The sequence below is a fragment of the Sciurus vulgaris genome, assembly GCF_902686455.1.
Source record: "Sciurus vulgaris genome assembly, chromosome: 2".
Lineage (NCBI taxonomy): Eukaryota > Metazoa > Chordata > Mammalia > Rodentia > Sciuridae > Sciurus > Sciurus vulgaris.
The window spans coordinates 132,548,193-132,565,022 of NC_136462.1; the positions used below are offsets into that span (position 1 = coordinate 132,548,193).

General features: G+C 36.3%; 1 protein-coding gene across 3 annotated transcripts in view; it reads left to right on the top strand.

The window, feature by feature from the left end:
- Positions 1 to 16,376, top strand: part of TRPM1 (transient receptor potential cation channel subfamily M member 1) — a 66,761-nt gene extending 50,385 nt beyond the window's left edge. For all 3 annotated transcript variants that reach the window (XM_079121885.1, XM_079121884.1, XM_079121883.1), the window contains one exon: positions 15,010 to 16,376. In XM_079121885.1, coding sequence (XP_078978011.1) covers positions 15,010 to 16,282 — 1,273 coding nt within the window. In that variant the 3' untranslated portion in view covers positions 16,283 to 16,376. The remainder of the gene's footprint in view (positions 1 to 15,009) is intronic.
- Positions 16,377 to 16,830: the final 454 nt, after the last annotated feature.

Sequence of the window (16,830 nt, forward strand, 5' to 3'; positions counted from 1 at the left end):
GTTCTTCAAAAAGATATTTCAGCAAACAATTACCAAGCAAGAGACCCAACATTTACATCAGAATTCACAGATACACTTTGAAGTCTCCCAGGTGTGTGTGCAGGCAATTGACTTATGTCCTAACCCTCTGGAGGGGAGATGCCCCTGACAGCTGGCCCCTCTTCTCTCCTGGTCCCAGTCACCTTGTAATCCAACCAAACTCAACCAGCCAAACTCAAGGGTTACCTACATCAACTTTTAGACTTAGGTAAGGTACATTTTCAATAAAATTTTGAACACTTATTTGATATTTTAACAATAATTGCTAAGCTTTCAATATATAAAAAAATTATTTCTGTATAAAATAAGTTATCCCTTGTAGAAAATTTAAACTAGACGTTTTAGTTAGATATTAACTTGAATTTAGTCATAGACAATCATTTACAATGGAAATTGTGTTTTGTTTTTCTCTACCTCTCCACCTTCTCCCTTCCCACAGCATTGTTTGGATTTTTACCATTCTTGGACCAAGGCTTCAAGAATGTGGTTATCAGATCACTACCAAATTGCATTTCTCTCTTGGGGCTCTGTGCATACGTAATAGAAATGAAAAAGCATACTACTTCCTGTTTCCCTTGGCTGAGGTCCCCAAGAGTGATGGGAACACATTCCTGCCCCTCCATTTCCTTTTATTGACCTTGTGTAGGTTGACTCACAGGTGAATGCCTGAGACAAAAAGAAGTTTGGGGAGAAGAGAACTTTCCTTCCCTGTAACCAGGTCAGGTGGGGCTCAAGAGATAAGGCGGAAGAATGGAAAGAAAACTAGTTATTCGTACCTAACTTTCAGCACCTGTGATTACTTTTAATATTGATCTTTTGAGTATTCGAATATTTCTGCTAGTTCTTCAGTCTTCTTTATGTACTAAGTTGGTTCTATTTTCTGTGTCACCATTCACCACTTGATGATTCTCCTGCTCTTCTCTCAGTGGTGTGTGCATCAACCACCATCGTTCCCTTCCCCGCTTCCCTATTATCTGAGTATCTTCTCAGACCTGAGACAGCAATTCTCATACCCATTCTTACCAATATGTTCACAGGATTTTCTTAATGCATTTCCATATAAGGTACGTTGAGCAATTCTTTGTGGGAACCAAATCTGTAGCTTTCTCCTACTGCTTGGAAATTACTTGTAAAATTCTAACAATTTAACCAGTACTTTTATCACAAAATGTCAACATTTTGTAGGACCCAACATTTTGGTCCCCCAGTAAGAGATTTGTGAGATGATTTCGTGTTGAGTTCAAATGTAACATTCAGTTGCAGCACAATATTTAACCCAAAGCCCTGCCCAGCACACCTGACTCTCAGAACCACTTACTCATAGATCTCCTCCCAAACCTGGACATTTTCTGTGCTGTGGGCTCTGTGAATGGTACCACCATTCAGCTAGTTTAGCTGACAAGCTGGCAAGACATTGTGGTATCTCCCTGTCCCTCACTATCAAGTTCTGTTTACTTCCCCTTGCAGGTAATGTACCCACTCTTCTGTCTCTACTGCCAGCACACTAGCACAAGCTTCCATTATTTTTAACCTCCATTCCTGCAGTTGCCCCTAACTGAGGTCTCCATATTCCTTTCTGCTCTTTCATTCCGCATTGTAGTCTATAGACTCAAATTGGGTCCTGTGCCTCTCATGCACCAGCCCTGCTTAGAAGTCTGTTCTCAGGGCTGCAAGGCCCTGCCTTGCCTCTGACCTTACCGTAGACTATTCTCTTTTTTAGTCTCCATATTCCAAGTCTTGGTCTTTTGTTTCCTAAAAGCAGCAAGTCCTTCCTGCACATGGGGCATTGCACATGCTGTTCCTTTTGTCTGGTACAGCACACCCCTTTCCCCTGCTCATCCTTTAGTTCTCTGCTCTAATGACAGTTCCTTATGGAAGACATCTCTAACCCCATCACACCTTAGACTGGGTCAGGATCCTTGGTCCCTAAGCTCCATGAAGAGGCAACATGTCTAGATTTTGTTTGCCAATATTTCCAGAGCCTGCACATCTCCACATAGTAAGAATGAATTTGTTTGTTTGCTTGTAATGAATGTGTGGATGACTCAAAAGTCTGTCTCTCCTGACTCAAATACAAATTTCTATCCTATCCTCAACCAGAATATCTAAAAAGAGGGCATCAACTATGCTTCCTCTGGGTTCAAAACACTGATTTTCCTGTTAGGAACCAGGAACAACCTCAAGATGCAAAGGATTGTGGCATAATTGCCAGAAAGAATGCTTACTATCAGCAACACCAAAATGAAAGCTGGTATTGGCAGGCATTGTCTGTGTTGAAGGGACAAGCTTGGACAACCAAGGTGGCTGGTGGAATGAGAATATTTGATAGATAACTTCTGCCAGCACGACCAAGGCAGAACTTGTTGACCTGAATATTCTATTTCATGACCAGGGGAATAACTGGTCATGTATATCACCAGTTTGAGCTTATTCAAGGCCCCCTCTGTGTCTTCTACAAATCAACTGTTGAACACATTGTTCTCTTTACAGTTCAGCATCCCTTATCACAGGTCCACAGATCCAAGACCAATTAAGGTGCAAAGAACCTTTCCTAACAAAACTTAGTCAGAGTTTAACTTCTCAAAGAAGGAGAAATACATTATCCAATGTGTTTTCTCTTTTTCTGTGGCTTCGAGCAAGCTTAGCGCTAAACCTAATGTTTGGTTATAGTAAGAGCATTAGACTAGGTTTTCAGAATTTGTGGTGTATATTGCCTGATATTTATTTTTTATATCTTTTACTTCCATTTGTATAAATTCCATATATGTCTGATATTTCAAAATGTATAAGATACAATTCACAAATTATGTTTCAAATAGCGTTGACAGGTACTGAAGGAGCTGTACCTGGTCTTAGACTAGCCAAACCTATCATAGCAGATTTTTATTCTGCTCAAATCTTCTGTTAGGTGGTTTTGGGTCAGATTTGTGTATGAATCTTGGTTAAGGCCTCATACTCCCTGAAGGATTGATCAGCAATGTGTGGCTTCAAAATATTTTTATTTGATATCCTCTTCCCTTTGTGAGTAGAAAAGGAAGATGTTAGCAGAAGAAACCCTAACAAAAAGACATGCTAGTAACTAGAAGAAGAATGGAAACAGATCAGTCTTGGACGGCAGATGATATCTCAGATGTAGAGAAGGTCATAGAAAGACAAATATGCAGTGATGGGAAAGTCATTTGGGGCTGATCTCAGCTGAACGCCTTCATCTTATAAATTAATACAAGTCAAAGGTGCTTGAATGATGGGAATGGAGTGGGACTGATGGAGTTTTAATGTTCCCAGTGAATGACAATCTTGTTCCTCATCTGACTTCGAGAGCCAATTCAGAGAGAGATGCAGACAGATACAGATAAAAAAATCCACTTTATTAGTAATGAAAGTCATACTGGAGAGTGTGGCTGACTTCTTGTCAAGAACACATCCAAAATTGAGCATGCCCACTCAGTCCCAGGCAGCAGTAGCCCCTGCAGCCTCCTTCTCACAGACAGAGTCAGTCTTCCCAATAAGTTTACCACAGGACCAGGCCAAAGTGGAAACCAAGTTCCTAGCTGGCAGTTGATTTTCAAAGATAGATATAAAAGCATGCTGTTGCCTTGATCCCCAAACTCCAAGCACAAAAGCAGTCTTCCTCAAAAAGAAATAAACAGTTGGAGAGAGGTAAGAAACATTAAACCAATGGGAAGTCTGGGTACAGAAAAAGAAAAAAATGGGAATGGGGGAAAAAGTACCCCCAACCTAATCAAGATCATGGTTATGAAGTCAGTGAGAACTCAAGTCAAGCGAGTTTACTTTTAGGGGAAATATACTAGGAAAGAAGCTTGCTTGTCAGGAATACTGAAGGTCCAACTGCAATTGAATAACATGGCTTTGTATTGAGTCAAGTCATTGTGGCTCCCTTGACTTTTAGTTACATTTTATAGTCCAAAGGCAAGAATACAAAACTCCACAGGGCATGGAGTGTGAAGGGTGGTCTGTGCTCCTCTAGGCACCATTTTTTTCTTGTCCAACTCTGAAGTCCTGGTAGTGACAGAAGAGGAGTTTGGGATAGGCACTATTGTGTTAGAAGTAAGGGGGAGAGAACCTGAGATATTAAGAAGGCTCCACTTGTGGCTGACCACAGAGTCTAACCCAGATAGAATGTGGAACATTACCAGAAAAGGATAATGATATAGACCACTTGAATTCTAGAAAACTAAGAGGTCTGAGGTATAACCATGTGAGTGTATGTAAACAACATAGAACTAGAATCCCATAGAGCTTGATGTCCTTTTAATAACAATTCAGGATTTTGTTTATTACAAAGAATGAGAAAGCCAGAAGATTTAAGACTTGAGTCTTATTCTTTAATTCATAGTCTTCACTTGGTCTTTTATATATAAAAACTCTGCAAGTCAGCACAAGGTTCTATCCTGGGTGTTTTCCCTGTAATTACTAAATTTAAAAGACAGTCCTATATAAGGAAGTAGATGGAAATTAAAATAGCTGTATATAGAATTTTGAGTGGTTTAGACAATGTTATGATCTATAGATCTGGAATAAAATTACGGGGTAGGAATAGTCTTAGAACTCAAGGGTAAAACATGAATTTCTTCAAGTATGAACTGGACCTAACTCCACTAACATCATGTTTTTTTTATGTGAACATTTAACTCTATCATTAAGGAAATGGTCTCATATAATTTATGAGATGCCTCATGTAGGCAAAGGGTGATTGTTTTATATGAAAAGATGACTGCACATAAAGTAAGTTTTAATAACTTTCTTAGTACACAATTCCAAATGTCTCAGTCCTATCCTTTGGAAAAACACATAAGAATTCTTACCATAAGAACATGAATTTGGACCTTAAGTTACATAGATTTTATTCCAGTCCAGTAAAATTATGCCATGCACAGGTAGTTTTTTGGAAGTTACTACAAAAGTTCACATATCATACCTAAGTGTCATATTGTTGCATGCATTAGTATTTCAACAAAATAGAAAATATTATCTAAAATTTCTTCATCAAAAATGTGTTTTAATTCAACTACTTTAATGGCTAGTGGTATCACACTCAAAATCAAATACCTTTAGTAATAGATATGCCAAGATATAGAGAGTTGCAAAGATACCTTATTCACACTGTTGTGTCCTTTAGCACTTGTATAGTGTTTGCAGTTCATGGACTACTTTCCTGGGTACAATTCCCTTTAATTCTCACAACACCATCATACTACAAGTATTACTGTTGTTTTATAATGGACTCACAGTGACAGATGCCTGAAGTTGGAGGGGCAACTTCATCCCTAATTTGAATATGGGTACATCTCAAAAGGGACCCTGAGGTTGACAACATCTTAATCAAAAACAGCCTTGGTGTTTTTCTGAAAATCAAGCTAAATAGACAAAAAGAGTCAGGGTATGTAATGCCAGTTGTTAATCTGGTACCATTATACTGCACTTTGTAAAGTTAAAAAATAAGTGTATACACATGTGAACATACACACACACACACACACACACACACACACACACACACACCAGATTTGAAACTGATTAGGGCAGTAGGTGCACCTTTTTAATGGAAAAGCCCAAAGACCCATGTATATTAATCTCTGAATGAAACAAAAAGGAATCCTAAGGGGGTGGGGAACACAGTGATTATTGATCAAGACTAATTAAACAAAGTAGATTCTGGGCTCCTCAGTGACTTTAGTAGGAACGTGCATGAATCAGTGAAGGGCAGTTCAAATAGTACCATAAATCAAGTGGTACTTAAAATTCAATTCTAAGGCAAGAGAATGATTAATTTGGGCCCAGTTTATAGATTTCATTTGTTTATAGTTTTCTTTCATATAAGAATGGAGAAGGCTAGCACTCAGGAATTGTTCTATAGGCCTACTGGTTGAGAAATCATGTGCTTGGTGGTTAGAAAAATGGCCTCCAAGCACTTTTTGAAAGTTTTCTTATATGGAAAATTGTTGCTGTTAAGTGCTACCATAATGCACAAAAGAAAAAAAAAAAAACTGGTGCAGGTATGTCATATAATTTACAAGCAAATCCAAATGCAGAAATAGAAGTCAAGAGCTAAAATTGGAGGGAAATGACAAGAAGTAGATCTGATAAGAATTCATTTGGTAAGCAAGAACACTTTGCATCACAGAAGTATCCACCATCCCAGGAAATAGTTCCTCTGAGTTGATTACTAGTCACCTAGAAAAAAAACTAGACGTGATTAGACAAAATGATTTGAAGTATTCAAGAGACAGTATTGGCACATTTTTAAAAGAAATATTATTTTGAAAACTTTTCAAAACCTATAATGAACAACACAGTCATATTAATCTAATTAAGTAATATCTAAATACAGATAGCAATACACATTTATATGCAATGGCTAGGTCCTTGGCAGCACCCAGATGACTTTTGTTTATCTGGTGCTTCATCAGAGATAGCTGCAAGTTCTAGAGTAGGTTTTCTGAAACCAGGGACATCAAATGCCTTGGTATTTGAGGTTCTCAAGTTCTAAGAGAATTTCATTTTTTAAAAAAATTTTAATGATGATGGCATATTTGTGAACAATGTTGGAGCAAATTCAGGGATAAAGAACCAGACAAGGCATAAAGGGAGGACAGGGAAGGTGAGTTCTGGAGTTCATAACTCCGTGTTATTGTAAAGTAGAATAACTAAAATGGAAAATTCTGTATAGAAGATCAATAGCAGATTTGAGCAAGCAGAATAAAGAATCAACAAATCTGAAAATAAGTCAATTAATGAATATAAAAATATGATGTGATTTTTATGCTGTCTACAGAGATTCACTCCAAATAAAGTAAAAAGAAGAAAGGAAGTAAAAAGAAGAAAAAGTTATTCAATGGAAACAGTAACCAAAAGAGAGTTGCAATGGCAATATTAATATTAAAAGGTAGCATCTAAGTTAAATATTGTTACTAGATACAAAGAAAGGCATTATATAATGATAAAACAGTCTATCCAGAATATAAGCATATGTGTATTTGATAGCAGAGACTCTTAATATGTGAATTAAAAACTGACAACTGAAGGGAGAAGTAGACAGTTCTACAATAACTGTTGGAGACTCTACTACTCCACTTTCCTCAGTGATAAAGTTAGACAGATCATCAAGGAAACAGAAGACTTGAACACTGCTTTGGCCAACTTAACCTAACAGACAACAATAGAACATTCCACTCAATAAGAGCAAAACACATATTCTTCTCAAGAACATATGGAACATTTTCCAAAATAAACCATGTGGTAGGCCATCAAACAAGTCTCAATAAGTTTTGAAATATTTGAAGTTATATATGTTCCAACTACAATGAAAGTAAACGATAATAACAAAAGGAAACTGGAAATTCATGAATGTATGACAAACAACACACTTTTAAATACCAAGTGGATCAAAGAAGAAATCACAAGAGAGAAAATATCTCAAGGTGTACAAAATGAAAGTACAATATACAAAAACTTTTGGGATGCAAAAAAAGCAATACTCACAAGGATATTTATAATTGTAAAAATCTGCATTTAAAAAGAAGAATGATTCACAAAGCACTGGAACTGAACTAATGAATGAACCACTACTAAAGTTCAAGACTGACCACTGGGCTTCATACCTATGGAGAGGTCTTATCAGCACTACAGTCTTTGAAAAGTGAACTGAAATTGGAAAGCATTTTGAAACATGCAGAGTCTAACTAGATTGTTTACCTGCCAAAACAAAAATATCAATATTCTCCATGGGAATTAAACAAGACTCAGAGTCACATGATAAAATATTCCAAAGTCAGGATATAATTCACAATATTATTTGGAATATGAAGAACCCAGAAAATCTCAACTTACCTGAGGAAACAATCAATAAATGTCAATGCCAAGATAACATAGATGATGGCATTAACTGAAAAAGACTTTTAAGTCTGCTATTACAAAAACATTTCAACACAATTTTCAAGACAATTAGTCTTGAAACTAATGGAAAGTATAAAGTATCAGAAAAAAAAAAGGAAGTAGAACCAAAGAAAATTTTAAAACTTAAAAATTCACTGGATAAACTCAATAGGAAAACAAAAATGACAGAAGAGTTAGTAAGCTGAAGATGTTTCAATATAAATTAAATTTAATTAATATAAATTATATATTATAATTATATAATATATTAATATTATATATAAATAAATTATATTATAATTCAATATAAATTAAATTAATTTGAAAAACAAAAAATAGACTGGGGTGGGGGTAGAGGAACTGAAAGACAATAACAAAAGATATAATATTTTTTTCATGAGGATCCCAGTAGAAAAAAAAGTGTGTAGTACAGAAAAACTACTTGAAGAAATGACTAAAAACTTCCCAAATTTGGTTGAAAAACATAAACTTGCTGATTAAAGAAATTTAGAAGACACTAAACAATTAAATCAGAGAAATCTACACCCACATCTTAGAAACTGCTGGAAACTAAAGACAAAGAAAAATTAGACAACAGCCTGAGAAAAATGATCTGAATGATGGCAGATTTCTCATCAGAAACCACAAAGAAGTGGCACCAAGTTTTTAAAGTGCTGAAAGAAAACTGTCAACCCAGAATTCCATATCTAACAAAACTATCCTTAAGGATGGAGATAAAATAAAAACATTCTAAGACAAAGATTTCACTGCTTGCCGAGCAGATTTAAAATAATTATTACAGGAAATTCTGCAGACAGAAGTAAATGCCAGAAGTAAATATGAAACATTAGGAACAACAAGGAAGAATATTCAAAATAATAAATGTATTGATAAATATAAATAAAAATATTTTGTTAAGGTCTTTAAAGTATATTTGGTAGTCAAAAACAAAAATGGTGCCAGGTAAAGACAAAAATTGGCTCACACATGTAATCCCAGTGACTTGGGAGGCTGAGGCAGGACGATCACATACAAGCTCAAGGCCAGCTTCAGTAACTTAGCAAGACCCTGTATCAAAACAAATAAAAAGGGCTGGGAGTGTGGCTTAGTGGTAGAGACTCTCTGGATTCAATCTCCAGTAACTTCAAAAATTATTTTAAAAAAAAAAGGAAAAACTGTCATATTGTTTGATGGGGTTGATGATACATGTAGATGTAGTATATGACTACTATAACACAAAGGGATATGGCAAAGAGAACTTTATAGGAGTAATGCTTTTACATTCAAATTAAAATCGTAAAATAAGAGGCTAAGTAAACTTTGAAATGTTACTATTTTGTAAACCTTAGAACAACTACTGTAAAATCTATGGTAAATGATATAATCATGTCCCAACTATTTTCTGAAGCCAGCATTATACTGATACCAAAACCAGATGAAGATGGTTGAAAAAAGAAAACTATATACCCATGTAGTTTTCATCATCATGAGCATGAATACAAAACTTCATGATGAAATGCTATCAAGTTATTTCCAGCTACAATCAGGTAGTTTATTGCAGGAGTAAAGGATTAGATCAATATTAAAAATAATTCATATAATCCACTATGTTAATTTAAAGGAAAAACCCCATGGAATTACATCAATTGGTACAGAAAAAGTATTTGATAAAATTCAACATTTATTCATGATAATACAAATAAAATAAAATTTAAAAACTTCCTCAGCAAACTGGTAGAATGTGATAAATAGAATTTTAAAAAAATAGCAACTATAGCTAGCAAGATGAAAAACTAAATTATTTTATCTTAAAATTGGCAATAGAAAAGGATAGCCACTCTTAACCACTGCTGTTTTGTAATATGTTGGAAGTCTTAACCAGTGCAATAAGACAAGAAAAAGAAATAACATACATACATCTTGAAAAGGAAGAATTAAAGCTTTCCCATTTGTAAATGACAGTTGTCTATGTAAGAAAATCACATAAAATCTTTAAGTAATGAAATGGGATAAATATAAAATCTCCTAAAAGTAATAAGTAAATTTATCAAGACTACTGAATATAAGAACAACACACAAAAAAAATCAGTCTCATTTTGTATATACTAGCAATACATAATTGGACTTTAAAAATTCTTAATACTGAGAGCTCAGCAAGAGTTCAACAAGAGATCTGACAAAAATGAAATACTTAAGTATTTATCTTATAAGACAAGAATGCAATCCAAATGCAAAGTACTTCAAAACACTATTGGAAGAAATAAAAATGGACTTAAATGAATAAGAAAATGCATTATATTCATGTATTGAAAGACTCAATATACCATAGGTGTCAGTTCTCCCCAAATTGATATACAGATTTAAGGTAACACATAGAAAAATTTCAGCAGGATATTATGTAGATATGGGTCAGAGGTTTTAAAAAGTTAAGTGGATGCTGGGCATTATGGCACGTGCCTATAATCCCAGCAGCTTGGGAGGCTGAGGCAGGAGGATCTCAAGTTCAAGGTCAGCCTCAGCAACTTAGCGAGGCCCTGAGCAACTCAGCAAGACCCTGTCTCTAAATAAAATATAGGGCTAGGTATGTGGCTCAGTGGTTATGCACCTCTGGGTTCAATCCTCAGTACCCCCCCCAAATTATTAAATTATCTAGAACAATTTTAAGAAGAATAACATTAGAAGAATCATTCTATCCAGTTTTTTTTTTTTTTGGTAGGTGGACACATAGTTTTATTTATTTATTTATATGTGATGCTGAGGATCGAACCCAGTGCCTCCCACCAAGCACTCTACTTCTGAGCCACAACCCCAGACCAACTCTCTACCCTGTTTTAAGACTGACTATAAAGTGGTTGTATTGAAGATTGTGTGGTATTGGTGAAAGGTTCACACATAAAAATGGAACAGGATAAAAAGTCCAGAAGTAGATTCACTGAAATAGAGCCTATTGATTCCCATCTCCCTCAAAGGTGAACAAGTAATTTAATGAAGAATAGTTTTTTCAAAAATTGTGTTTGACAGTGTCATTCAAAAAAAATGGATCTCAACATGTATGAAAATTAAGTAAAAATAAATCATAGATCCAAATATAAACCATAAACTAAGGCCATTTCTTATAAAGTAAAACCCAAACTTTCTTGATGAACCAGCAATCAATTAACACCTAGATATTTACCCTAGAGAAATGAATTTATGTTCATACAAAATCTATGCACAAATGTTCCTAATGGCTCTTTTCATACTTGCCCCCAAAATGGAAACAACTAAAATATCCTTCAAAAAGTACTGTGGGCACATTCAAATTAGAAATACATCTTTAGGAGGGAATTAACTTTATTTTTCTTAATTTTTATTTGTGTATTATAATCCTACATCACAATGGGGTTTGTTGTTACAGTCTCATAGGTATACAAAATATAACAATATAATTTGGTCATTTTCATTCCCCAGGCCTCCTCTTTCTCTCTAGGAATTAACTTTAATTAAAGGAAAAGACAAGCAAATCACTTGGACCTAGAATAATTTTGGTATTGCATGCTGTGCTGAAAATATTTCACTCTGTGCTAAAAGGAAAACTGAATTGAGACTTAGAAAGCTAAACAACTAACATGTTTGCTGATTAATCATATCTTACTATGTACTCTGTCATAAATGATGGTTTCCCTTGTGTTTTCCTGCCATTCAGTATGTAAACAGTTGTAGAACTTTTGTCAAGTTGATTGATAGAAAACCTGTCTTTTCCCATGTGAAATGGAAACCACTTTTTTTTGGGGGGGGGGGGCGGTTTAAGGTTTGTGAAACATCTTTTAGTAATTGTGGGAAGTTTCAAAACATGGCTAGGAATGAAGATAGTTCATTGTTTGTCCTTTTTGTTAATTATTTCAGAGATAAGCGAACCTGAACTCCTTTTTTCTTTCTCCTTTTCACATATGCTATAAAAACTCAGCCAGGTGGTGGCACGTACGTGTAGTCCCAGCTATGTGGGAGCTGAGGCAGGAAGGTTATTTAAGCCCAGGAATTTGAGACCAGCTTGGGCAACATAGCAAGACCTCATTTTGAAACAAAAGTCTCACTACAACTTTCTTTGATTTGGCATAACTGTTTAAAACGTGCCATCCCCATGCTGTTTATAAGCTTGAAACAAGCATCTGATGATTTTTCTTAACCAAAGTCACTTCGAAAAGCATTGTTTTTCCCACAGCTACAACGAAGGGAGGGGCAGTAGGAATGGAAGACCGAGATGTCAAAAGAAACTTCCCACAGGATTTGGTAACTAATTCAAGGCTGGAAGGAGGAAAGCGTAGAGAGGTGAAGGGAGAGGGCAAGTATATGGGAAACGAAAGGGTCCTAAGACTTTGAGGTTTCTTTTTTATTTCTGAATGTCTGGCAATGCTGCTTTCTGAATTTGGCAATACACGAAAAAAATAGGGAGAGAATTATAAAGATTTGAAAGGAAAGATGTTTATCTCTATTTTACCAGTTTGCGCAGCTGCATTATCTGTTTGTTGAAGGTGCTCAAGTTTAACTGTTACAGAGGCAAAGTGGCTTTGATATAAGGAATCTTGGGTCATAGATACGAAGGGAGCAAGGAGCCATTGTATTTATCAGAGAACACCAAATCTTACTCCAAAGTGATGGAAAATGTACTGTGAGTGGTTCTTCTGTGGTCCCCTGAAATGCAAGATGAGCAAGAACTCTGAAAACCTACAGGTCTATTTAAAAGAAGGAAACCAGGACTTATCCGTGGTGAATTTTTGGTCCTCCCTGGTGGCAAACTTCCAGGAAACCATACCCTTCCTGGCTTAAATGATGTGGTTTCCTAAGGGGCATATAAATAGTTTTCTCTCCAAGAAAAGAGTTAAGAATAGACGCCAGGGCCCTGCCACATATCAGAGTGCAGCTGTCAATGTAGCCAATAAAAGAGTGGCATTAGCAAAAGTAACTCCGGGACAATGTGGGACAAGGTAGTTGCAGAAGTAACAGGGTGTGTGTGGTGCCCAGATGGAGTCAGGCATAGAGCAGAACTTTTGCGGTGCAAGGAAGAGCAGCTGGCGCTGTCCAAATTATAAGAAAAGGGGAGTCCATCATGATGTGGGTAAGAGGAAAGGAAGCAGAACAAGTGAGGCATTTATAAGGATATGTAGCAAGAGTAGCAGAGTCCTTCTGAAAACAGATTGCAATGCAAGCTGAGTGACTATAGAGATTTTTTTTTTTTTTTTGGTACCAGGGGTACCTAGCCATGGAGCCACATTCCAAGCTCTTTAAAAAAAAAAAAAAAATTGTTTTCAGGCAGGGTCTCACTAAGTTCCTGAGGGTCTAAGTTGCTGAGGCTGGCTTTCAACTTATAATCCTCATTGTCACTGGGATTACAGTTGTGTGCCACTGTGCCTGATGAGACTGTCCATTTTTAAGAAGGGTGGGAGAAAAATCAAAGCATAATGGAATTAGATCAAGTTGTTTGCCTTCATGCAAGGAGGAACCTGCTGGAACAGACCACCACACTGTTCAATTGGGAGCCAGGACTCCTACACCCATCCCTGGAACAAATTCAACTTAATTATTAAGTTGTTGGGTTTTTTTTGTTTGTTTGTTTGTTTTTTGGTAGTGAAGATTGAACCCAGAGGCACTCTACTACTTAGCTACATCCCCAGCCCTTTTTATTTTTTATTTTTCATTTTGAGACTGAGTCTTGCTAAGCTGCTTAGGGCCTCACTAATTTGCTGAGGCTGGCCTCAAACTTGGAATCCTCCTGCCTCAGCTTTCTGAGTAACGATTACAGGTGTGTACCACCACACCTGGCTACAAATGTAACCTTTGGAAGGCAGGCTTAAATCCTGCTCATACCTCACCATCTCTTAAGAGTTAAACTTCATGAACCTGTTTGAAAGAAAGTGTACTGTACATGTTGAAATATAAAACAAGGTCCAGTTCAATGGATTTTTGTCCAGGCAACATTTATAGTTTCGTAGGCTGTTGCCTGATCTTCTAGGCATTTTTTAAAAATTACCTAAAACTAGACATTTATAATCTGCCAAGGTCTTTTCTTGTGTAAACTCATTAAAAGAATATTAAGTATAAAGAGCAATTTAAAGTTACTGGCATTCTTCAATTAAATGATTTTCATTCAAGTGTATCATCTGATAATCTGAACTTAATTATTAACAATTCATTTTCTGAATTCCTTGAACTTGAATAAGGACTTTATTTTAACTAAACATTTACTGCTGATGGTTATAGTTAAAATTTCAGATACTAAATGCTAGTATAGTTGGTCCTCCATATCCATGGGTTCTGCATCCCTGGATTGAACAAACCTCAGGCTGAAAACATTTAAAAAAACTGTATCTGTATTAAACATGTTCACTTTTTTTCTTGTCATTATTCCCTAAATAACTCAGCATAGCAACTATTATGGCATTTACATTGCATTAGGTACTGTAAGTCATCTAGAGATGATTTAAAGCACATAGAAGAATTTATGTAGGTTCTATGCAAATACTATAGCATTGGATATATAAGAGTTGAGCATTGATGAATTCTGGTATCCATGAAGGTCCTGGGACCAATCTCTTACAGACACTGAGGTACAACTAAATCTTTCTTTATTGCTAGAGGCAGTGTGATGTACCAGCTAGGGTAAAATGACTGGAGCAACTGCAGGAGGTAAATTGTACTTGAATCCAGCTCCCCCACTGATTAGCTGTGCACTTTAGGGCAAGTTACACCTCTCATGACTTAATCTCCTCATCTCTAAAACGGAGACGACAATAATAGTGCCTATCTCATAGAGCTGTTGTGAGGATTAAGCCTAGAATAGCACCTGAGCAAGTACTTGTTAGTGAATACATAAGGTACTTGTTAGAATTTCTAATTCATAGTAAACTCTCTATGTGTTAACTGTTATTTCCATTATTTCCTGATACTCCTCACATTGAGTAGTTATATTAGGGACTTCAAAGATGCCTACCATGATTCTCAAATGCCCAAAAAATTGTAAAGCAATGGTGTCACCCTTTTATTTTTATTATTCAGTTTATCTTGGTTTAATAAATCTATCCCTTTTTTATTCACCAGAGTTGAAAGCATGTCAATGAGGCTGGAAGAAATCAATGAAAGAGAAAATTTTATGAAAACTTCCCTTCAGACTGTTGATCTTCGACTTTCTCAACTCGAAGAATTATCTAGCAGAATGGTGAATGCTCTTGAAAATCTGGCAGGAATTGACAAGTCTGATCTGATACAGACACGGTCCCGAGCTTCATCAGAATGCGATGCAACTTACCTTCTACGGCAAAGCAGTATTAACAGTGCGGATGGCTACAGCATGTATCGGTATCACTTTAATGGAGAAGAGTTATTATTTGAGGATTCTTCTCTCTCCATGTCACCAGGGACAGGATTCAGGAAGAAAACCTGTTCCTTTCGTGTGAAGGAAGAGAAGGACTCAAAAATACACCTATTCCCTGAACGCCAGGGCAGCCTTCACTTTTCCTCCAGCCCAAGCCCACCAGCAACGCCAGACCGCAGTCGACTTGCGGTAGACGACTCCAAGAATACTTCAGAGTCCAAAGTAGGTCCGAATATTGGGATTTCAACTGAAGGCGATGGAAGAGAAGAAGACTCTAAAAGAGCAGAAACTACGTCTCTAGATTTAAACCCAACAGATGTTATGCACGGACAGAACAAATCAGATTTTCCAAACACTCAGTTAATGGTGGAAACGACAAAGATAGAAGGCACAATTTCCTATCCCCTGGAAGAAACCAAAATTACACGCTATTACCCTGATGAAACAGTCAACACTTTTAAAACAATGAAGTCCAGAAGCTTCGTATATTCTGAGGAAAGAAAGCTGGTTGGTGGTCTTAACAAATGGAATGCCGAGTACAGTTCAATCACGGACCAAGCGTGCCCCTCAACAGTTCAGCAATGGACAACCGAGTGGAAATACCAGGTGCAGAAGATCACACGGTCTCGTAGCACAGATATTCCTTCCATCATGTCAGAAGCTACAGTGCAAGCAGAGCATAAAGAGCAATCCACAGATATCAAAGATGAGAATTATATTTCTCAAAGGATCCCTCAAATCTCTCATTTGTCCTTCCCTGTTACTAACAGAATGGAAAAGGAGAACTTATTATCTGTGAAACCAGACCAAACTTTGGGATTCCCATCTCCCAGGTCAAAAAGTTTACACGGCCATCCTAGGAATATTAAACCCCTTCAGGGCAAATTAGACAGATCCGGACATGCCAGCAGTGTAAGTAACCTAGTAGTTGTGTCTGCAACTGCAATGGAAGAACAAAAGGTTGAGCAAGAGAAAACTTCCACAGAAACTGAATGTTGATCTGTTTTGTTTCTTTGATTTTTTTTTTCAAGCCAGAACCACAAACGGGTGCCATCATGGCCATCTAAACATCATCAATTACTGAAAATGTTTTCATTAAAAAATGATGGAAATTTGAACTTAAATTTTAAGGCACTACATTTAAAGTAGTATTTTGTTAACATATACTAGTAAACTGAGTCTTTTTAGTTGAAGCAGGATGCAATGAAAGTGACAGTATGCCAATGGAGATAAACTGGTTAATCAGCATACAAGATCATAGGATCTTTTCATTTCTGAGAGCCACTGAGTTGCCTAATAAATGCCTTTCAGCATGTAAATCACCATCAGGTAACTTATGGAAGAAGCAAAATTGGAATGGGGGAAAGCAAAAATAAAATTACGAGGTATAAGAAGTAAAAAGTGGGAAGAAGCCATACAAGTCATGTGTGTTTTGGTTGTGTGTCAGTGTTTTATGTTTTTAAATCACACAATGGGAAAAAAGTACACAATCACAACAAAGATCTAAATTGTTAGAATGACTAAGAGTTTTGTTAATGTGTAAAAAT